General features: G+C 33.5%; 1 protein-coding gene across 1 annotated transcript in view; it reads left to right on the top strand.

The window, feature by feature from the left end:
- LOC145297568 (telomere length regulation protein TEL2 homolog) overlaps positions 1-24550 on the top strand; it is a 79839-nt gene that overhangs the window by 11407 nt on the left and 43882 nt on the right. The window contains exons 3-9 of the mRNA XM_080143583.1: positions 4242-4396; positions 9216-9363; positions 13930-14032; positions 18140-18208; positions 20682-20823; positions 23341-23477; positions 23604-23665. Coding sequence (XP_079999709.1) covers positions 4242-4396; positions 9216-9363; positions 13930-14032; positions 18140-18208; positions 20682-20823; positions 23341-23477; positions 23604-23665 — 816 coding nt within the window. The remainder of the gene's footprint in view (positions 1-4241; positions 4397-9215; positions 9364-13929; positions 14033-18139; positions 18209-20681; positions 20824-23340; positions 23478-23603; positions 23666-24550) is intronic.

Below are 24550 nucleotides of genomic sequence, written 5' to 3' on the forward strand. Positions count from 1 at the left end.
TCAAGGTTTTTTATGATAGCATGCACCTGAGCAGGGGTGATTTTTTAGATCGTCTAGTGTGGCATCTGTCCGCAAAGGAAAGTCAGGTAGGGAGTGGTTGGAAGGGTCCAGTGTGGAGTTTGAGGCAAACCGACTGGCAAGCATGTTAGCCTTGTCGGTTGCTGAGCAAACAACCTTGTGATTGTTGGTTAGTGGGGGAATTGTTGATTGCCCATTATTTACTACACTGTTGTAGATTTTCCAGAAGTCCCGAGTTCCTAATTTTTGTGTTTCAATATGTATTTTTAGTGGTTTCAGTAAATTCTCTCTTAGCTGTCGCTATTTCTTAATGTTACTTCTAGCTTCTATATACTTCTGTCTGTTTGAACTGGACTTATGTCAGTTAAATCTGCAGTATGCATGCTGCCTTTGAGCAATGGCAGTTGCGCAAGTAGAAGTAAACCATTGGGGAGAGTGGGGCTTGCTATAAAATTTCCGCATGGGAACATGTGCTTCAATTGCCATTTTAAACCATTCAGTGGTCTCATTTGCGCACTGTTCTGCAGGAAGAGAAAAAATATTTCCCCATGGACATCTCTGATAAGATCTTTGATGGCTTCCCAGTCGACCTTTTTATAATATCTCGTTGTTTTGAGCACTGGCTCTTCAGCTTTGGGTCTAGAGTTTAGGGCGATTTTGACCATTATCACTGCATGATCAGCATTCCCGAGTGGGCTGTCAGCATTTGTTATACAATCATCGGGAACTGTGGTCAGAAACAGATCTAAAAGTAATGCGTGTTGTTCTTGCTGGTCAGGGAAACGGGTTGGAAACGTAACCATTTGTAATAGAGAGTGAGATATAGAGAAGTTATGTGTTGTGTTGCCCGCTGCAGCTGTGTAAGTAGAGAATCCAAGCCAGTTTTTGTGGTGGACATTAAAGTCACCAAATACATGTACTTCTGCACTAGCATCGAGGGAGAGTGATGTGTCTATGCCGTCAGAGACTTTGTTTATTATGGTGCAGTCCTGGGTCGAGGAAGAGCGGTAGAGAAAATAAAAGTAGTTAATGTTGTGTTGCATGTTTAGTCTAAAACATATAAAGGCTTGATCATCCGATTCTAAGTTTGTTTCTTTAGTCAAGGGAAGAGTATTACGAATGTAAACTCTAAGTCCGTGCATGTGTGTGTCAGAGTCCTTACGGCAGAGTGGAAGATATCCAGGCATTTTAAAGTAGTTAGTTGGGATGGAGGAGTGTAGGTTAGTCTCACTTAATACTAAGATATCCGGGGTGTTTGTTAAGAGAAATGCTTATATATATATGTAGTCTTCTTTATAGTATTCCGAATTTTACTGGGTTTATATAATTGAAAATTTAGTAATCGTTCATATACCAATAATTTTTAAACCAAAGAGATGAATTAAACTGTAAGCTACAAAATTATCATATTTCATAATTGAGCATTCATATATTGTTTTAACAAAAACCAAGACATCAAGGAATGGATTGATAGCAACAAATAGTGTATTTCATTGTTAGTTAGAAGTGTTCCAAGATTATTCGGACAAATATCAAGGATCTCAATTATTTTTAATTTTTCATTTTCTTTTGTTCGTTCCTATTAAAATTTCTAATGTATAGAGTCACCTCCCTTTCTACATCTAAAATATCCGGTAATCGTAAATCTTAAAAGGAAGGAACAAAAGAAAATAAAAAATTAAAAATAAATTGAGATCCTTAATTTTAAATGAAGAATGAGAATGAACTAAGTATAGAGTAATGTTAAACTTTCTTTCCTTATTGAATAGGTTTTAAACAAAAACCATTTTTTTTTTTTAAATCACATAAATAGGGTAGCCGATAGTTTTGTAAATAAACAAAGAAAATTCCAGATACGAAACTAACATAGAATTGCAACAATATAACTTAGTTGATTAGTACGGATTAGAAAAAAATAATTTAAATTAAATAAAGAAATAAAGAAATTTAATTTAAGAAATCAATGAATAGTATTAGTAAAACATATTAAGTGGACATAGGTAATTAGTGGTAATGTTGTATGATAATTTGTTTGAAAATTTTTTGAAATGGAGATACGAAAATAAGTAAATATATAAATCTTTAAAAACTTTGCAAGGATGAGATATAGGTAAAATATTTTCGCTCGTTTTCTTTTCCTTATAAGGAAAATGGTTTCGATAATGTTTTATTGTTAAAGTCTTTTATTCAATAAGTCTGACGAATTTTCAAACGACATAATGTTTTAATTTGTCTGAATAGTCTTGAAACAATTGTAACTAATGATGAAATACACTAATTGTTGCTATCAATCCATTCCTTGATGTCTTGATTTTTGTTAAAACAGTATATATATATATGTCTCAGATAGTAGTCTCCTACATTAAAGTGTCACTGTGCCTTGTTTGGGGTGAAAATGCAATTAAAAAAAATAAAGAAATAAAATATATATATATAATTAGTCAATGTACACTTCCATCAGTATTTTCTGATGAATCCAAATGGAGATACTTTTGTGGGTCACACTTTCAAAATGTCAGCTGTCACATTTGTCATTTGTCTGTCACATTTGGTATATTTAACCCTGTGGGTGGAGTTCTCAATGTTTCCATGGAACGAAAGGTGTCAATAGGAGATCCGAATAATGCACAGTGTCTATTGAATATGATGTAATGAATATGAATACATCCAGGTTCCTCCTCACAAGAATATGGTTCGCTGGTGTAAACTATAAATTAGGACGGGCAGAACAACCTGGGGTAGACGTCGAAGATATGTCTAAAAATCTAAAGCTTAAGGATATTGGCAGCTATGAGCATAAACACCCGTTCATTAAGGCAACTTACTCGATTGTATTAATTAATTACTGTAGCCAAAACCATTCAACTACTTCAAACAAATATATCCCTTTCTGGGAAATATCAAAATAAAAATATATATGCCCTGGCACAAGTAATTGAACAGTCTTGTTAATATTCCTATAATACTGAAGAGTGTGTAAGACTTAAAATGGTAATTCAGTATATAATATCAAAAGCATTTTATATATATATATATATATATATATATATATAACTAGCTGTCCTGGCCCGGCACTGCCCAAGAGTCTTTTATTTTTATTTTTGTTTTGCTTTCTGTTAATTTTTTATTAGCTGTACCTTTTTCTTTAAACAAATTATTTTTTTTTTAATAAAAATTTCTAAAATTTTCTTTAAGCAAGTTATTTTTTTTTAATAAAAATTTCAAAGTAAAATGTTCTTTTTTTTTTTTTAATAGAAATTTCAAAGTTAAGTTTCATTACTGTAATATCATTTGGCCATTACATTATTAATTGAACCCAGTTAAACTTATTTTGTCAATCTGAGGCCATTTTACTATCTATAAATAAAATTATTGGATGTAAATAGCTTCCAAAATTTTTACTTTGTTTATACTATTTCTATGAACTTGTAAAGCCAGAAAAATTAAATTTTGTTCTACAAATCAAATGTTTCCAAATTCGTTATAAATTTTGAAGTACCACAAAGTAATAAAATTTGTTTCTGAATTTTTGAAATGAGGATTGATAATCTGTATTATTTTCATTATTTTGACTACTGTTCTCATCTTGAGTGTTATTTTAACAATGTTGACGTAACCTCCAACCTTCTTCAGGTGTATCTTGTTGAACTGAATTTTATCGAGTACTTTATTAACTAGGCCACAGGTTCTTACACTTTACTGGGTAAAATTCAGATGTTAGTTACACTCTTCTGGAGGTTAAAGGTTCAATTCTCAGTGTAGGTGACACTCAAAATACAATTGTGAATTAATATTTTTTCCCAGTCATAGTGAATGCAATGAGAGCATACTACTCAGTGGATTAAATAAAGCGTGCTGCTCAAAATTCTGTTCCGATTCCAGAGTTTGGCAAGATATACCTGAAGAAGGCTGGAGATTACATCAGCTAAAATATTATGAAAATGTTACTCAAGATGAGAATAGTAGTTTGAATCATACAAATAATCAAATTTGTTAAAAACATAAAAGATTAATGGATGAATTAAAAGTAAGCCAAAGTTCAGTCTAGTGGATTTAATTTCATAATTAAAATATTAGCATTTGTTTATTTCAGTAAACAATTTATTGATAGTATAATAATGTGAACCAAGAACCATGAAATTTGAGATAAAAGACTTGATTTAAAAAAAATTTGTTTAGAGTTATTTGAGATGCCATTTTTTGTTTCTTTATTTCCCTTCTAGTTTATTGTTTTATCCAGCCGCGTACACATCTTTGCTGTCTCAAGATTTGTTAAAAGTCTTCCACAAAGTTCATGATTCGTTGAAAAATTGTACAGATTGTTCCTTACAATTTGTCTCTCAGCTTTTTAGCAGCATCTGCTACTCAGGATCTGCAGGTGAGAAATTTTTAGTCTTTCAAACTTACAAAAGCAACTTTGGTATAACTGTGAAAAGGAATAGTAGTTGCTGTTGTTGGAGGTAACATTATTATCATTATATTTGGTTTAACCTTTGTTTTATATGATAGCATATGTTGAATGTCTTTTAGAAATTACTTCCAAATAAACTATTTTTGATCAGTTCATATTTGGTTTCACATTTGTTTTATATGATAGCATATGTTGGACGGCTTTTAGAAATTACTTCCAAATAAACCTATTGTTTTTTGGTCTTTATTCCTCTTTCTCTCAAGAGATAGTAATCTTATTAGAAAAGCACAATTCTTCTCAATGAAGAAACCCTAGAGGAGGTTGATTTCTTCAAGCACTTGGGCTCAGTGTTCATCCCTACAGTAAAGAGGCATGATGAAATTGATGTTTGAATCAACAATGCTTGACATGCTTTGAGACACCTACAAGTACAACCTCATCTGTGGTATCGACCCGAGATCATAATAGACACGAAAGTCTGGATCTATCAAACACTTGTTTGGAAAAATCCTTCTCTACAGCTGCGAAACCTGGCCAATGAGAGCTGTGGATCTCAAAATATTAGAAGCGCTGGCCTATACTGCCTCCACCAAATTCTGCACGTTTGCTGGTACCATTTCGTCTCCAATATACAAATTAGGACGTGATGCAGAATCATTCTTTTTAACCAATTTCTTTAAAAGAGAAGACTTCACTGGTTCAGCTACAATATGCACTGCAACAAAGCAGAGTTCATCTACAAAGCAATGATTCCAGAACCACTCCAAACTTGGCGAAGATGTCAGAGAGGCCAGCTGAAAACACTATCAAAGCTGACATTAAACCTAGCTCCAGTCCATAGATTTACGATATTCATTGCTAGTCCAGGGACTGGGTGCTCATGACTATCTTGACCACTGCAGACCATTGTGCATGGTCTACATTCATCTGGGATGCTGTGTATTCTACGGGAGGAGCAGGCCCAACCCATTCTGTGTGTATGCTACTTCAAGTCAAATCCATCCTTATCACTTCCACCCATTTTTCTTGGCTTTCTCCTACCAACTAACCTTGCTATCTCAACTGTCCTACATCTACTAATCCACGTGGCCCTGTTAGGCCACCGACCCCAAACATTGTTGTGTATGCTGTGGATTTTCATTCATCTTTTTATCTTCTTACATCGTATCGTCATTTTTTACTGGAGTTAGTTGATGGCCATGCACACGGCCACAAATATAAAAATAAAATCAAACAAACACAGGAAAAACACAGATGCCAATACTTCAAATATATGTTGGTTGGAATCTGTGTGTGTGTGTGTGTGAAACTGTCCTCTACATGCTGAGATCCACATATTTACTGTCGAGGCCATTTCTATCGGTTAGTTGATTAATTCATCTTTGTTTTTTCAAGGGCTCTTGATCTGGTCAAAACCATGATCCATCCTCACAGGCATTCAAACTCCAACTGTCCACCTCAGAGTTCAGGCCTCAACTGACTAAGCATCCCACTGACCCCTCCCCCAGTGTCGTTCCTATTGTTCGATCCTTAGTCCATTATACAGTCTGTTTGCTATCACCATTCATCACACCCTAATTTAAACCCTACTCTTAGTTCTCTTTGTCTGTGTTATGAACAAATTCCTATTTAATGTCTATTGATAGTTCCTTTATTACTTGCTAAACCTACTTCCTTTTCTTTTGTCATCCACCCTTTGTTCATTTTCTACCTCTCCAGCACTCAACGACCTCAGTTGAACATAGTGTCACACCAAGTACTCTCATCCATTTTTTCAATGTGACTAAACCAACACTCTCTCCTGTTCTGTACACATCTTCTTATACTGTCCAAATTGAATCTTTTTCTGAGGTCATCAGATCTAAGTCGGGGGGGGGGGAGCAAAAGATGGAACATCTGCTTACTTTGTCAAGTCTGTTTTCAAGTTTGCTTTTACGATTATCTCTTGATCTGCGATATAATTCCACAATTAATTTTAATTGATTATTCGAATTGACATATTTCAAAATAAAAGCAATGAAATGTTTACAATTTCAGTGTTAGTCTCTCTCCGACTGTAAATAATCAAAACAATCAAAGTCAAATTCCAAACATGATGCCTATCCACATCCTGAGCTACATCACATTACCATCTCAGTTATAATATTCATTCACTATCCTGCCTTTTTCTGAACATCACCTCAGAGTAATCTCATTTCCCCTTTTGCCAACTCCATTTCTTAGATCATTTCTATTAGATCAGGCTGATTACAAATACCGGCTTGCTGACTTAAAATGTACCAAACATTGATGTGATTGTTTTTTTTTTCATTTTCCTGTGCAAAACTGAATCATATAAAAAAAAAAAAAAGAAAACCCAAAAACAACATTTTTTCTCTACAAAACAACCAAACCAAACACCATGAATAAATATTTAAAGAATTTGAAGCATAAAAACTTTTACCAAAAATGCTTGGATTAAGCATTGAATAATCAATTCAAACTGAATTGTACTCACGACTTTATTTGCTATACCACAACTAAATTTAGTTTTAAGTGACACGCTTCCGTTATTTGCCAATTACTTTAGACTTCTACCTGGTTATGGCTGACAAAATGGAAAAATGATATCCTCATGATTTAAATAAAGGGTTCCATTTGAAATTCGATGCAGATTGAGACAAAAATAAAAATTACGTCAATATTGAATTCTTAACTCACTAAAGATAGATACTACATTTTGATCCTAGCTCAAAAAAAAAAGACAGAAAAGATGAAGTGTAGTATCACAACAGATACTACATTTTGCTCCTGGTAATGAGTCTTCATGTGTTTATTTTTATTTTATTTTTTTCTTATTTTGGGATTTACAAGAGAAAAAACCTAGGTAAAGGAAAGTTACTGTATTTAAATAAACAATAGTATAAATCAGGATTATGGCCCTTGTATTGGTCTAATTTTTATAATTGATGCTGTTTATCATTTTTTTTCCAGTCATAAAATTACACGATTTTCAAATCATAAGTTTATTGAGCAGATCACCACTAAAAATATTCTATTTAATAAAAGTCATACATTTTGAGGCTTTCATTAAAAGCACAATTTCCAGTTAGCTGCTAACAATTTATTCTCACAAGAAAATTTCCTTCTGAAAGGAAATTATTAAATTTATTTCAGCTGAGGTTCTATATACCGTTTTTCCTCAAGAAATTGAGTTTTTCAACAAGATGCTTTCTTTTAACTAAAACAAACAAAAAAGTGAAAAAAAAAATTCCATTTCTTGAATGAAACGAAGCTGTCAGTATGAAAAGGAAACCTTAAAAATATTATGGCATGAAACTTTTACAAAATATATAAAACTAACTAAAACTATGTTTTAATTTTTTAATTTAATAATGGTGAAGAAATATTTCTAAAACATTCATTTTTTTTTTTTTTTTTTTTTTTTACTTTTATGGTCTGGTCACAGACTAAATATGCATTCTAGAACCTCAGCTGAAATAAATTAAGTTAAAATTCATAGTAATTCTCCACTCTAAACCCTTTATATGTAATACTGCCCGTAAAAAGAAAGTAAAGGAAATGGTACAAAAACTTTATTATGTATTTACCTGTTAGATTAAAAAAAACATAGTACACCAACAATTATGTTAAATTTATTGCTTTTTAAAAAAATAAAATAAAATTTTATCACTGGAAGCTGTCAGCAGCCATTTCTGCCTCATTAAAATCAATGAATAAGGGATATAATTCATACTTTAATTCAAGCAAGTTAACAAAGCTCCCACCTCTCTCAATGTTAAGAATGGTTTTCTAAAATTAATTTTATATTTTGAAAACAAAAACTGGATGAATTTGTGTAACTTTTGGTTTATAATCTTTTTTTAACCTAGCAGGTAAGTACATAAAAACGTTTTTGTATAATTTCTGTTTTCGATATAGAGGTTACTCTGGAAAATAACCGAATTCACTTTCAAAATTATTATTATTTTATTTTTCTTTTTGAGCAGAGAAAGTTAAATGACTGGAAAATCTTACCTCCATTAAAAGACCCCAACTGTTAAATCTCTTGACCTTTTATAGGTACTAGCAGGACCTGTGGAAATTCTACAGCTGACTCTTTCATATGTAATATATTGATGTTGGCATTCCGTGGATGGTTAGCATAAGTGGATATGCCCTGATATTATTGTAGCTCTTTTGTTAAAATTGCCAAAGATTTCTCTAAGTCAGTAAGGATGCTCAGCATAGCCCAATCGTAAAATATGCTTAAATATATTTTAATTTATGCAGATTCTGTATATATTATTATAGAGTCAATTTTCTATCGATTCTTATATATTATAAAGTGCATTATAAAGTTGTGAATTCAAAAATAAAAAAAATATATCTATATGACTAGGATGCATCAGATTGAATCAAAACCAAGACCAAAACTTATGAAGAAAATATATATATATAAGCTTGAGTTCTTTCAGCTATAATCGAAAATGAAACCAAAACTTATGAAGAATTTTTGGTAAAATTAGTTATTACAAGAAATGTTAAGTCATAGCAAATGACAGTCTCTCGGAAGAAAAAAGATCTGAGTGTGACACACAATATAACCAATATAACACACACTATTGTATTGGACTAATTCAGTAAAATACTAATCTAATTGGTTTTATACTTTAATCCAAATCTCAAAATTCATTGTAACTTTTTACCTAACATAATGTGTTTTCATTGTTTTTGATGCTTAGCTAAAAAATATTAACATCCAAATTCTCAGCAAATAAAGTCACTTTATCCTTTTTTTTTGCAGATGCTCTATGGAATGAAATTCTTCCAGAAATTTTGAAGAATGTAAAAGCAGATTTCATTTGGCGCCGGATTTGTAAAAGATTTGTGGTTGGAGGTCCAGACCAAAGAATTGAATCTGTGATCATCCCACTTCTAGCAAAGCTTCCATGGTAAGGTGAAATATCTTGTGATTTAGAAAAAAGAATATTCTTAACTTATTACAGAAATTAAATGAGAAAATGTATTTGCCAAGCATTCTTTTGTATCTCTTACCTCTTTTACCACACATTTTTTTTAGTTAATATTAAAAACAGATGGTAGATAGTTTGGGGCAGGAATTTTGTGTATCTGTGTGTTTGTGAGTTCATCCCCTATGGACTCAAAAACAGCTGGGTCGATTTTTATTAAATTTCACACATAAGTACTTGATGTGCCTGGCAGTGTTCTTAGAAAAGTTTTTGTGTCAGAATGTCTTCAATAAGTATTGATAATCAAAATAATCTGATGAGAAAAGAAACAGACGATTTTTACCAAAGTTAACATCTTACACAGCCTAACATCACAAGTACATTTGAGAATTTTATTACCACACAAGCCAAAGGGCCCAACGTTAAAAAATCAGCATACATATTTTGTAGAAGTTTTCTTAAACATTTTATTCTCTTTTTGTTTATTTAAGAAATGTCATTTTAACTTTTTGCAATACATTCACAAACTTATAATCCAAATGAAATTTATGCTCTGATACTGAATCTTAGCTGAAATGAATTTGATAGGTTAGAATTCCATTTCATGATGAAATTTTCTGAGAATGAACTGTTAAATATCTGCTGACTAAACAATTTTCCCTCCAAATGTTAAATCCCTTATAAGGATTCAACCAATAATTTTATTTTTGTTTTTCTTGAATTTGATCCTCTGTTCTAACCCTATTCTTGAACTATTTACAAGTTGCAAAAAAAAAAAAACATTGATACTATGCTTTAGTAGATTTTTCAAATAGTCATACTAATAAAGAGCTGCCTAGCGTCAAATATGTTAGCAAAAGAGGTAGACAATTTCCATTTAAATCAAGTCGGGAATGACACGAGGAAAACAGCTAAGTTGCCACAAGAATTACATACGTAAACTTGAGAACTGAGTTCTTTCTTTATTTCAGTTAGTAAGAAAGGAACCTATCGCCATATTTTCCCCTAAACGTATCAATTAAACTTATATTAAGTAGAATACTTATTATTTTTTTTTTAATGAAGAGTAGACAATGCATTGTCGGCAGCTCCTGTAACTCTCACTTATCCTAATTTGTCCCTCAGTCCTCATTTAAAATGAGTGATTTTTCTGACAAAGTGAGAAGGTTGGCAGTATGTTTGCATGAGCTGAGATGTTGGGAAATCTCTGTTTCTGTGTTTATCCTTGTGGCCATGTCACTAATAAGGGTGCTGGAGGTAAACGTTTTAACTGGGCTGATGTTATCCACCTGCTAGTCAGGGACCTGAACCTTGGATTAACCACTAAGGAGGCCATCCTATCAACAGGTGCAGAGTACTGGGACTGCTGTATTGCCATTTGGTGAATGGATTCTGGACCATGCAGTAGTTTCTGGTGGGCTTCTCGATGCGATATTAGTGGGTAATTGTTATAGCTTTACCTTATCATGGGCTACAAAAAAATATTTTTTCATTTCTTTTTCTCCCTTACTTTCCTTCTCTGCTCTCTTCTAAGTTTGGTTACCTGTTCCATAAATCTCAAAACTCCATTATGAAAAGTCTCCTGAAAAAATACACGATTAAACCAAGAACTCCAACTTCCAATGTAAACCCCCACCACTATGTCTCTTTCAATATCAAGGGTCTATGTTCTAACCTTCCAGACGTTGAAACCCAATTACAGGAGACCAAACCAGACCTATTATTCCTAAGCAAAACTGGCATTGGACTGACTAATTCCTCGGATGAATTCATAATTAAAGGATACTCTAACTTAACATCAAAACCTGATCCCCAAGATCGCCATGGGCATGGAATATGTGCCTACATTAGAGATGGCTTTCCATGTGGTAGGGACATCTACAGAGAAGACCCTAAATTGCCCTATATGTGCTTCCGGGTTGCGTTTATATTTGCCCTTTATTACTACCTAAGAGCATCTCTAAGAAAATTGAAGACATCTTGTCTGCTCATCCTTCAGCTTACATTCACATCTGTGGAGACTTCAATGTTCACAATGTGAAATGGTTAGCCCACTCAAACAAGACAGATGATGAGGGAAGATTCTGTCATGATTTCTCCGTTGCTTATGCTCTAACTCAGATTGTTCACGAATCCACTCGTGTGCCCGACATTGATGGTTATATGCAAGTCTCCTAGACCTTTTTCTCACAACTTGCCCTGAGCTATGTTCATCCTCCATTCTGTCTCCACTGGGATCTTCCGACTACTCAGTTGCATCAGTTAAGATAAAAATGAAATGTAATAAGTTCTCAGACATGCCTCTCCATCGTATAGTCTATTGATACTCTATGGCCGACTGGGATAGTTTCTGTGCATTTACATCAGATCTACCGCTGCATTCCGTGTTTAAAAAGAATGTGTCCTCTATAGTATAGTATCAAACCTGATAGAATGGTTAATTGTAGGTATAGACCACTTCATACCTTAAAAAAATTCCAGCAAAAACCTAACAGCCAACCGTGGTTCTCTCCAGAATGTGTTGCTGCCATTGCACACAGAAGTCACTTTTTCCATTGCTTCCAATGTAATAGATGTACTGAGACTAAAGCTGCTTTCAGGACTGCCAGCAACCACTGTAAAAGGATAATAAAGAATGCTAGAGAGTTGTATATTTAGTCCATTAAGTCCAAAGTAGCTGAGCAGTTGCTTGGTTCCCACCAGTTTTGGCAAAGAGCAAACAGGATTCTAAACAGAAGCGTGTACTCTATCCCAACCATCATCAATGGACCTGAGGTAATCTCATCAGCATCGGACAAAGCCAAACTCTTTGTCAAGAACTTTGCAGCTAATTTCATCCTATGCAATCAAGGTTGTTAACCCGCCCCCCCCCCCCATATTTCCTCCTGTATCTGAAAACACTCTATGTGACATACAAATATCTGTGCATGATATTGCCAAGCTAATCAAAAACCTTGATTCTAGTAAAGCAACTGACCCTGATGGCATTCCAATTATAGTGCTGAAAAAGCTTCAACCAGAACTAGCTCCCATACTTACAAAGCTGTTTAAGCATTGTCTTAAGGAGAATTGCCTCCCCAACACCCTGGAAAACCTCATCAGTATATCCGGTATTTAAAAATTCATGTGATTGGTCATCTCCCTTTCAGTACGGACCAATAAGTCTCCTGTGTGTCATAAATAAGTTGCTGGAATCTGTTAAATAGTGAAGTAGTCAACCACCTCAGCAAAAATAATCTCCTTAGTGACATGCATGTTTCTGTTCTGATAGATCTACAGCAAATATGCTAATGGTTATATCTACATAGTATTAGCGAATTTCTCAATGGATGTTTCCTTTCTAGGGCAATTGCTCTTGACATATCAATAGCCTTTGATAAGGGATGGCATAAAGGCCTACTCCACAAGATCTCCAGCTACCTTCTCAATTATTAAAACATTTCTTTCTGATAGGTTCATAAGAGTAGTGGTTGATGGGCAGAAATTAGAAGCCCACAGTATTAATGCTGGAGTCCCTCAGGGCCCAACTCTCTCCCTGATCTATATCAAGGATCTCCCAAATCACATCCTAAGATCATTTGTAGACATTTATATTGACGACACTACCATCTAAGCAACACTTCATAGGTCGTAAATGACCACATTCTCTTTCTCTCTCCTCTGATCTTGAGCACATGGTACAATGAGGAAAGAGTTGGCTGGTTAATTTTCATGCATCTAAAACCAAGCTTCTATCTTTATATCATCAACACTCTGATCCCCGTCTGGCATCAATTGAAATGAATAGCTCTCCTCTTGGGGAGACTCCATGTTTTGACAAGTTTCTAGGTCTGACCTTTACTCCTGATCTAATGTAGAACACGTACATCAAATCTGTTGCCATGATCACCAGAAAAATAGTGGGATCATTCTACAGTAGATATCTCACTGATGCAATTCTCTACCTGTAAAAGAGCCAAGTATGTCCAAGGATGGAGCACTGTTGTCACATCTGGGCAGGAGCTGCTAGAAGCAGCTTATCTTGACTGTTCAAAATAGACTTCATAGCCTAGTGGGGATGCCCTTTTCTCTTCCCTGCAACCTCTTTCTCACAGAAGAAATATTGCGAGCTTTTCACTACTTTATTGTTATTTTCATGGAAAGTGCTCATCTGAGCTCCAATCTATGAAACCACTATCAATAATTTCCCCCACTCTTTATCTGTGCCTAAACCTAAATGTAGATTCTATGAACAAAGCTTTCTTCTTAGAACTACACACTTGTGGAATTTGCTTTTGTTTTCCTGCTTTCCAGCTGACTACAATATGGTTGTCTTCAAGTCTAATGTAAATAAGTTTTTGATGAGCTGTCCCCTACCAATGATTACTACAATATTGTCCCATTGAATACTGTACATCTATTAACCTTTATCTTTGTGGCCTTCGGGCCTTGATAAGTGGTGACTCCTCTGTAAAAAAAAAAAGAAAAAAGTCTGATCATTTTTTAGTTGTTCTAATTGTATATTGTATGCTAATCATATTATGTGTGTTACTTTTCATTTTATTGAAGGTATGGTCTTGTAGAAGTATTTATTGGTGATGCTGTACTTGAAATCCCAAAAGTAAAATATTTATTATGTACTAAAGTGTTGCTGCACAGATTTTTTGAAAAGGTAAGCAAACATTTAAGTTTAACAAGTTGAGGGATTATTGACCTTGAGTACATGTTGCAATAGGGAAAAAGGTTGCTGGTTGATTTTAATGCATCTCAACCTAAACTTCTCCCTTTCCATCATCAATGCTCCAGCCCCCATCTGTTCCCAATTGAAATGAATGGCTATTGTCTTGGGCCACCACCAAATTTTGACAAGCTTCTTGAACTGACCTTCACTCTTGATCTGAAATGGAGCACATACATCAAATCTGTTGCTGTGATCACCAGAAAAATGGTTGAATCATTCTACTGCTCTAGTAGATATCTCATTGCCGATGCAATCCTCTAGCTCTAAGAGCCAAATACGTCTTAGGATAGAGTACTGTTACCAAATCTTAGCAGGAGCTGCTCAGATTATCCTATCTTGCCTTGGCAGAGTTTAAAATCAGCTATGAAACCTAGTAGGTGATACTCATTTCTCTTCCCTGCAACCTCTTTCTCACAGAAGAAACATTGCAAGCCTTTTCTGCTCTATCATTAGTTTTATGGCAAGCACTCATCTGAACTTCAATCTATGGTCCCTCCTTACCAAACTTTTACAAAAAAAACACGTCTAGCTACAACCACTATCAAAAATTTTCCTACTATCTATCTGTGCCTAAATCTAAATGCAGATTCCATGAACAATGCTTCTTCCCTATAACTGCCTGCCTATGGAACTCTGAATAATTTATGTAGAAATAAATACAGTCTTTAAATTTAGTGAAGGGATGAAGGTGATAATGTATACAATTTTCATTACTGGATCTAATGATACAATATTCACATTTTGTGCTAATACCATGCAGGTAATACCGTGCACATGCATTGTATGTCTGTTCAGTTTTCCATATGTGATTGAATATACTTGTCTTGTGGAATTTTTCCTCGGATAACATTTGTTTATATAGAAAAGAAAAATAAATGAATATAAAAAATAAAAAGCATTTTTGTAGAGTGACATTTTGTGCTAACTGGAATGTAAATTTGCAGTACACACACACACACACACACACACACGCACGCGCGCGCGGTGAGTCATGGGAAACGGATGTTTTTAAGGCAAACACACGGTGTTCACGACTCCACCCACGTTAGCTTGAGGATGATGAACTGAAAAGAAAAGCAATTCAGTAGCAACAACTAACTAAAACAAAATATAAACAAATAACAACAATAAATAAACAAATAACAACAAATATATATTATTTTAATTGGAATTCATTATTAATAAATATAAATTATTATTATATAAATTAATATAAATAACAACAAATTAAACAGTATCTTAAGTAGGTTTAAAGACTACCTTCCTCACTGAAGGAGAGCAAGGAGCGTTTTAAAAACATCCGTTTCCCCGTAACTCACCCTACATACATATATATCAGTGGCGACTCTAGCCTATTATTGCTACTCATGCCCACCCACCCCCGCCCCGCCCTCTGTCAACTTCAGTTCCCAACCCGTGGTCCGTGGACCCAAAGTAAGTCATCATAGTTGCTATTGCGTGACTCTCCATTGCATAGCACAGATTGACTAACGTACCTTGCCTTGCCAGTATCAGTCCATGATTGTCCTGATTTAGGCGTGAAAAGCAAGCAAGGCCAACAATAGAGTTTTTCCCCAGATTTACTCGCACATAACCAGTCAATGTCATTAAACCATTTGGATTGGAACGAATGAGTTCTAACCTTATTCACCAATAAAGGAGTTGGGCGCCCAACTTTGATAATTTCTCACTTGTTGGCTACAGTTCTCTGGCCAAACGATCTATTTTCAGATCTAACACAATATCCATTTCCATTATATCTAATTTTAAATCCAGATCATTAACAGCAAATGCAGTACAACTTTTTTTTTAATGTTTTAGAGAATAATCTATTTACCCGTGAAACACAGGAAAATTAGCCCAAGTGATGTTATAGGCAAAATAGAGGGAACTTCCAAAATGTAAATTTCATCTGATGAATCTTGAAACATATATCTTGACCAGTTGAAGTTATCCGTTGAAACACTGAGAACATTGAAAATCATAATTTTATCCAAAAATTCTAAGATTCAAAGAATTTGTAAATAAAGTCTGTAGTAAAATTGAATGTAGTGAAGCGACTGAAATATTTTCGGCAACTGAAGTAATGTTCTCCAAAAACGGCGATTAAATTTTCCCATAGAATAAAAGGTAATATTGATGAATAAAGTTGGGTTTATGAAAAAAAATTACAAAAAGTATTTACGTACCACTACGGAATTCTATGAAGGTTCATTGGTTTGAGGGGTTGTTTTTTCTTAGTATTAATATAAAATGACTTAAAACCCGTATTTTTCGTAGATTTCTATGATTCAAAATTTACGAAAAAAGCCTTCCTCAATAAAAAAACAAACAAATTCACTCTCATTCAAAACCTGTTCTTTATTAATTAATGAAACAATAGCTTCATCACTGATATTTACATCTGATATATACGCGCGGTTATGTTTACACATAGCTATTCGTATTACTACATATTGCAGCAGTAGTAGTAATCGTTCTTCATGTGTTTATGCATACGTATGTGTGTCTCTCGCTCGCTCTCTCGGTCTCTCATTCTTCTCAAGACAGGCGTCAGCAGGCACATTGTGCTCAGTTTTTGAGCACAATACTTTGACTTGATTTTGCCATTGGCTACAGCCAAAAGCAAGATTTTTCTAACATTACTGTTATTATGAGAGTTTTTGTGCTTGGCATGGATTGCGTGTGTTCAACATTGTAGCCGCTTTTATGGAATGTTCAATGGATCTGACGGTGGCTGGACAAAGACCATCTGTTCAAAACAGCATCGTTGTATTATTCCCAGATATATTTATGAACTTTTGGCTACTTAGTTATCGAAACTTGAATAGATACGTAATTTAATTGAGATCAAACTAAGTATGTTTACTTGAAATTATTGGATGATTTTTAATCCCTTTTGAATAACATTGACCGAGTTATTGGTCGTGCCGAGCACAAGTGGCACTAGTCCCATCTCCGCCCCTGATATATATATATATATATATATATATATATATATATATATATAAGCGAGATAAGTCACAGATTAAAGAACAAGTGAAATATCCTGTTAGATATTACATTGAAGTAATACTTTCAGGGTGATCCTAGCCAAAAATGTAAAGCTCAATATTTAAAAATAGAGCAATATATAAGTTTAGTGGTTAAAGTTAAATTCTGAAAATCAAAATATATATACATATATTCGAATTAAGAATTTATTGTTTGACACAAGGAATATATAAAGGGGAATTATGTTAATTTCCTTAATCCATGGATTTTCAATACTGGCTCATATCATTAGAGGAAATGAAATGCGGTTAGCAAAATGTTCAGCTGAATATTTTGCTAACCACATTTCATTTCCTCTGATGATATGAGCCAGTATTGACAATATATGAATTGAAATAAATGAATTTAAAAACTGTCAATAAGAGACAGGTAACAAAGGTTGTCCCAGGGGACTTAACTTTAATATAGTTAATTATTCTTCTTTACTTATTATTATTGAATTCAAACATGTGTTTCTGCCCTGAATGATTTTATACAAAAAAAAAATCTAGATTGTCTAGATCAGTTAATCAAAAGAAAGAAATTGATTACATTTTAAATCAATTAACTACAATTATTGATTATAAGATTCAGTGAGTTACTTTACTTGAACAATATTACCCTCCCTGTTATCAGTGAAAGGAAAATATGCGAATATTTTAAGGCTACCGTCCTCACTCCCTATCTCTTACTCAAAGAGAGCAAGGAGTGTTCTAAAAACATCCATTTCCCATGATTCACCCTATGTATATATATAATTTATGGTTACACTCCTGATGCCTTTTTGCCTTACACCTTTATTTAAACATGCATTAATTCACCATTAATGTTACAATCACCATGGATGTTTTCTTTGCACACGTAGAAAAACAAATGTGATTACATAAAATGTATATGTGAGTCAAATCCAACATAAAAATGGACAAATCGACTTTACTTTATCTTTTTGTAGAAACGCAGATCATTTACTACTGATTAATATGCACAACATTCTTTTATTTTTAGAACTTATTACTGCAGAACACTTTAGGATATCTGGCCTCATCTCCCGGTAGAAGACCAGTCTTCATACAGGTGAGACTTTTAAAACGTTTCTTCTTACTCTTTTGGAATTTTCTTCTTTTTATCAGCTAAGAAAAATATGAGACCGGAAGGAGCATATTTTTGCTTGGCTGGTAGGATTATATAATTGTGAAACAACTACACACAATACAGACTTAAAGCAAAAGTTGTTTTAAACTATTAAAATGATTTCCAACGCTATTGATAAAGTTTACTTATTTATTTATATTTATTATCACTTCTGCTTGAATCCATGTTTTAAAACATGATGTAAATCATAACTCTATAAGCTATAATTATTTTGTCATCTTGTAAACTCTATTTATAAGAAAATCAAATAGGTCAGTTAGTAAAAACCTTTGACTGAACATCTCAACGTCTTGGCTTTTAGGTCATGCTATCTGCTTTATTTGCTGGGAATTTTTTATTTACTGTCTGTTAGTGACTAGGCTGGGTGCCCGGCATTGCCTGGGTGTTTGGAGGTGTGTATTGAGCAAAAAAAAAAATAATTAAAAAAAGTGGTAGTATGCAGGCAGGCTCGAGCCTGTACCGTGAAGGAGGAAAAGAATGTGAAAAAAATTGTGATGTCTTTGCCGCTGCGTCCATCACCAAGCCAGAAGTAGCGAAGGTTTAAATTAAGGCTAGTCAATCGAAAAGAGGGCATGACTTTCGAAAATATTGACAAAAAAAGCGACCTCTCCTTGTAAAAAAAAGTGCCCAGTTGAGGGTGAAGGAATTAATGTTTTTAGCCAATTTTTCAATATTTGTCATGTGAAGGGTCGAGCTTCAAAATGATACCAATCTCGTGAAAATCCGTCGCTTCTGTCGAAAGTTTTAAGCAGACATACATACATACATTTAAACAGACAGGTGAGATTTATCTATTAGTGATGGGACGATTCCCATATTTTTCCCACTTCCAATATAATTACCGATTTCGATTCTTTATAAATCTCTAAATATTTAACTATAAAATGGTTATTTTGTCCCAATTATCATAAAAACACATCGTAAATGTGCATATATTTTCTTAAATGTAAAAACACACTTGTGGGGGGGGGTAATCTATAGATTTTAGTTTTACTGGAAGTTTAAAATCAATAAATATTTATTATTTTATTATTACTTCCAGAAGTAGATAATTTTTTTAAAAACAAAATCAAATAAAAAATATAGATAAAGGATTCGTTTTTGGCATTGGAATCTAGGCACAAATTTTTCCGATTTCGATACCATTTCCAAAACCCCCAAAAGTTCCGATTTTTCAGATTCCCGATTCCAATTAATTGTCCCAACACTACTATTTATATATTATTCTTTGTTCTTTCCTTAGCTATTCTGTATGTTATGCTTTGAAAAAAAGGTCAAAAACAATTTTTGATGGCCAAACTGATTAAAAAAATGCCAAATTCACGATATTTAGTTTTAAAAAGGCCAGTCTGGCTATTCTAGTCAAGAATATGAGAGTGACATCCTTTTGATGTAGCTTCGTTTTTGAATATCATTATAATAATATATGATAATTGTTGTAATGGTGTAAGGAAGAAACTCGCTGAAGAAAGAAGTCAGCGAAACGTTATGTAAATAAAGGAAACATTTGAAAAAACAGGACAAAAAAAGAAAAAAACATTGTCAAGAGGTGCTGAACTGAAGGAACAGATAAAGACTGTCTCTTACAATGTGATTTTATTATTTGTATTGAACTATTTAGCACAATATTACTTTCTGAGTATTTATTAGTATTTATCAATTTATCTCATTGGGGTCAGTTCTTCAGTTCTATATTTAAAATACAATGGACATTAGTTTCATAGAAATGTTAATAAACTCATATTTGCTACATGTTTTTACTTTTCTGTCCAAAAACTAATTTTTTGCGCTATCAAAAATATCAGCTTTATCAAAGTTAATATTTCTCATTTTTTTAAAACTACTGTGTCGTGTTGCTTTTTAAACAGATCTCCCCCTCTAACTATTTCTTTAATTCATGCACAAACTTTTGCAACTGCTTAAATATAATAGAAAAAATAAAAAAAACTAATCAACAGTTGACTGATTTAATTTCAGGGTTCTTGTCCAGAATTCCACCTATATTTAAAAAAAATAAAAATAAAATAAAGAAAAATTTCTATGATGTACGGACCTGTGATGAAATGAAAATATCATATTCCAAAAATCACAAGTTGTTCAAGTAGTTTTATTTCTAACTAGGAAAATCATTTTTAAGTGATTAATGGGAATTCATGGCGATTAGAACACAAATCTTGCAAGTTTTAATTATTCTTTAATTATCTCCCTTTGTTTTGTTGTTTTGTTTTTTTTAAATTGCTTTCAAAATGGCAGACAAAACTGCCACTCTTCAGTTATTCATAAAATTTGATTTTGTTATTTAAAAATAAAACTAGTAGTATCTGCAGCTTCTAGTAAATGTTATATTTCCATAATTATTCCTGAGTGTAATTTGTTTTTTCTCCTCTCTCCCAAGGTGTTTAAGACACTTGTCAATGTCTGGGGTGACTCTAGTGCTCTTCGACATACCTCGTATGAACAACATCATTACATTTCTCGTGCCATTCTCATCTGCGCTGGTTTTATATCCGAAAAGGATCGTGAAGAAGACAAACAAGGTGAACATTATTTCTTTGTTTTTTTGAGCTATTTGAGTTTAAACGTTAATCAGATGGATTGTTGTTGCGTTGTTGAATACATATATAATTTTCTCTAGTTCCTGACTGCAATGCACTTGTTGTACCGTTCCAACAACTTCTGGAAAGCCCATGGAAGTCCTCTTGTTTGAGCATGTCAATGACCTTTGTCACAACGTCTTTCATCTTCTTAATTGTCTCATAAAAACAGCTTCTTAGGTTTTTCTTGAGCTTGAGGAATAACCAAAAGTCACATGGAACAAGGTCTGGACTATAGGGAGGATGAGGAACTGTCTTGATACCCATCTTGGTCAAATAGTTTGTGACAAGGATGGAGTTTTGGATTGGTACATTTGCGCAAATCTTTCACATCTTCAGTTCTTCGCAAAGAATCATGTAACAGTTCCCACACTGACATCAAACTGTGCACTTATTGTCTCTAATGAGTGATGGTCCTTATCGATGAAATTCTTTATTTAGTCAATAAACTCTCGTGTTCTTACTTCCTTACTTCTTCTACACCTCTCATCATCCCTCACAGACTCCCTGCCTTTCTTGAATCTCTTATGCCACTCAAAAACTGATGCTCAATTCATGCAAGATGGTTCAAAAGCAGCCTGAAGCATTCCATACATTTCTGTGGCATTTTTTCCAAGTTTAAAACAGAATTTTATTGCATATTGTTCTTCCAAAGTATCCTCATATTCAGATTGCATTTTTGAAATTCACATTTAGTAGGATGTATTCAAATTTCTGCTGTAGCTGTTCATTTGAATCTAAAATCATAAAAATTGGTTAGTCATCTGATAAGATATATAGCAATAACATACTGAATTTTCAAGAGTCTATGACAATTTTAAATGCCTGTACAAAAAAGTCTGGAAGCTTATTGAAGGCACCTCATAAAATCATATATCATCTTTTGTTATTATGTTCAAAATCAACACAGAGATGAATTTATCAACATATAAGTTTTATTTACGATTAAGCTTTTTGCCATAGAGAGAGAGAGAGGTTAGTTGCAGGGGTAGGTTGGTTGGTTGGTTGGTGTGTGTAGCACAACAATGGAGAGATGTCAAAGATGTCAATCATGCTTGTCGTTGTCAGTCTGTTCTCTTCTCTTCTCCTGTTTATGTTATCTCTTATATAGGCATCAATTAATATTCCTGGAAATGTAAGCATTAAGATATTACATTCTCCTTTTCTATTTTGCATTCCTGACCTGGAATGTAAACACTTCTTTGTTTCTGTGATAATTACAATTCCGATCATTTTTATGGGACACAAGAATGTAGATTAAAATCCATATGGAATGTGCATGTATGTACACCTCTGCTTTCAAATATGTGCCGCCACGTCTCCACATCCAACATTGTTAGTTGAATGATGAAGAATAATATGAGAGGATTGAAATTGAAGAATGAAATTTGAGGACATTGTATAACAAGTATTTGACATTGGAATGAAGATGACCATGTTGTGTTTTATTATATTTTTAGGTCATTTGAACTACTATTGTCATCTTAGATGCTAATTTCACAACATTTCGGGCATCCTAACCTCTGAGCTCCTTCAGGTGTATCTTGTTAAACTTGGAAATCTGTATTGAATTTGTAATGAAATCATTTATTTAATCCTCACATTCCACGAGTCATGAAATTCCGTACAGATTCTAGAGTCCGACAAGATGAGCTGATGAAGGTCGGATATTATATCGACTGAAATGTTATAAGAAAAATATCCCAGATGAGAACACTAATCAGAATGATCCAAATAATACAAATTATTAATCCTCATCTCAAAAATTCCAAAACATGACCATGCTGTAGTCTGCAGGGAAGCAATACCATGGTAATGTGTTCTACAGATAGAAAGTTCTTGGAAAGCCACTTTGTTCATGGAATTTCTGTTTGATGTTATTCACAGGAAGAAAAAAAAGAAAGTTTTACTTATCATAAATTATCCCCATAGCTAATCAAATTTTATTCAATCCATTCCTCATTTCAATCCTCTCATAATATTTTTTATTATTTAGTGCGAGAGTGGAAAGTGCAAAGGAGAATAAAAAGTAGACCATGGGTTTAATTTCAGCAGTCTCATAAATCTTGCTTCCCTTATTTTGTCCTTTAGTCTTTATATTCTATGAGCAATGTTTCTGACAAGAGGGAAAGAATTGCTGTTTTCTAGATTATATATAATCTATTCATCTAACACTTATCATTGTTTGGTTTTTGATTTTGAAGTAGTATTTCATTTTTAGATCCTTACATAAAGTGGCTTCATGTCTTGTCTGGAACGATTTTCACACAAAAAAACATTTAACTGACAATCTATCGATTACATTAACCATTCTCCTTGAGTGGCTTTTATAAATGGTAACTCATTACTAAAAAAAAAAAAAAAAATTCTTATGATTTTTTTAAATACATTTTTTATATTTATTTTGCTCAATCTGAAGTTGTTTTAGTGGTTTAATGCTTTATGTGAACACATTTACAGCGGCTGCGTCCTCCATAATGTACGGCATGCAGAATCATCTCGAGAATATCGACCCCAATATTCATATTTTGGGTATGGCTGTCACAGAATTGATGGTTGCAAAGTTGAACCCAAATGGACCAGAACTCCAGTTTACGGTAAGTAAAGCTTTCTTCGATGCCGATATGTATCTGAAGTACAAAGAAATAACCTCGCATTGATAAGATAACTATGAAAATATGTTTTAAGATTTATGTACATGTTATATATATGTATTCTTTCAGTATGAAAAAACACAGGCAGTTAAAGACCTTCAGAAACTGATTGACCCTCCTCAGGAACCAAGGTATATATAAATATATATTTTTTTTAAATCAACCAAAAATTTTTTCATCTTTTACTAATGTTTATTTGAACATTCTTCTCTCTAAACTTTAAACTAGCAGTAAAACTAAACTCTCTCTCTCTCTCTCTCTCTCTCTATATATATATATATATATATATATATATATATATATATATATATAAAGTATTTGTAATTTGGATTATTCGAATTGCTGTTCTCCTCTTGAATGTTATTTTCATGTTATTTGTCATGGCTAATGAAATGAAAACAAGCATCCCCTGTTGAGTAAATCAAGGGTTCCGTTCAGAATTCTGTATAGATTCTCAAGCTTAACAAGACACACCTGAAGAAGGTTGGAGGTTACATCGGCTAAAATGCTGTAAAAATAATATCCAAGATGAGAACAGGCCGAATAATCCCAATCTCTGTGCCTGTTTTACAAATATTTTAATTTAATGTGCTCTGATGAACTCATTGCACTTGTGCCCCCCTCAACATACATATCCCTGAAAAACCTGCTTAGCAATAAAATCTCACCCCTTCACTGTTGAGGTCCCTAAATGACAGAAAGTTTTCTACTTCTTCCCTTGAACAACTGGACGCCAACAGTCTATGACGTAAAGGGAACAAAAATGCTATAGCAAGAATTAGCCTGCTTCAAGAAATTAGTGGCAGTCTAAATAAACTTAATTGTGTCGAAATGTAGTAAGCATATTTTCTATGAATGGAAGAAAGTTGAGAAAATTCAACTTAAACAAACCCCTAGAGAAATTAAAATAGAAACATACCCTGTTATGTGACCGGCATAAGGGAGTGAGGAATAAATATGTCCATCCACGTTGGACTGGCTAGAGCAGAAAAGGCTTGCTTGTGCTTGAAAAATCC

Source organism: Euprymna scolopes, chromosome 18 (assembly GCF_053919585.1).
Source record: "Euprymna scolopes isolate OS-2025 chromosome 18, ASM5391958v1, whole genome shotgun sequence".
Lineage (NCBI taxonomy): Eukaryota > Metazoa > Mollusca > Cephalopoda > Sepiida > Sepiolidae > Euprymna > Euprymna scolopes.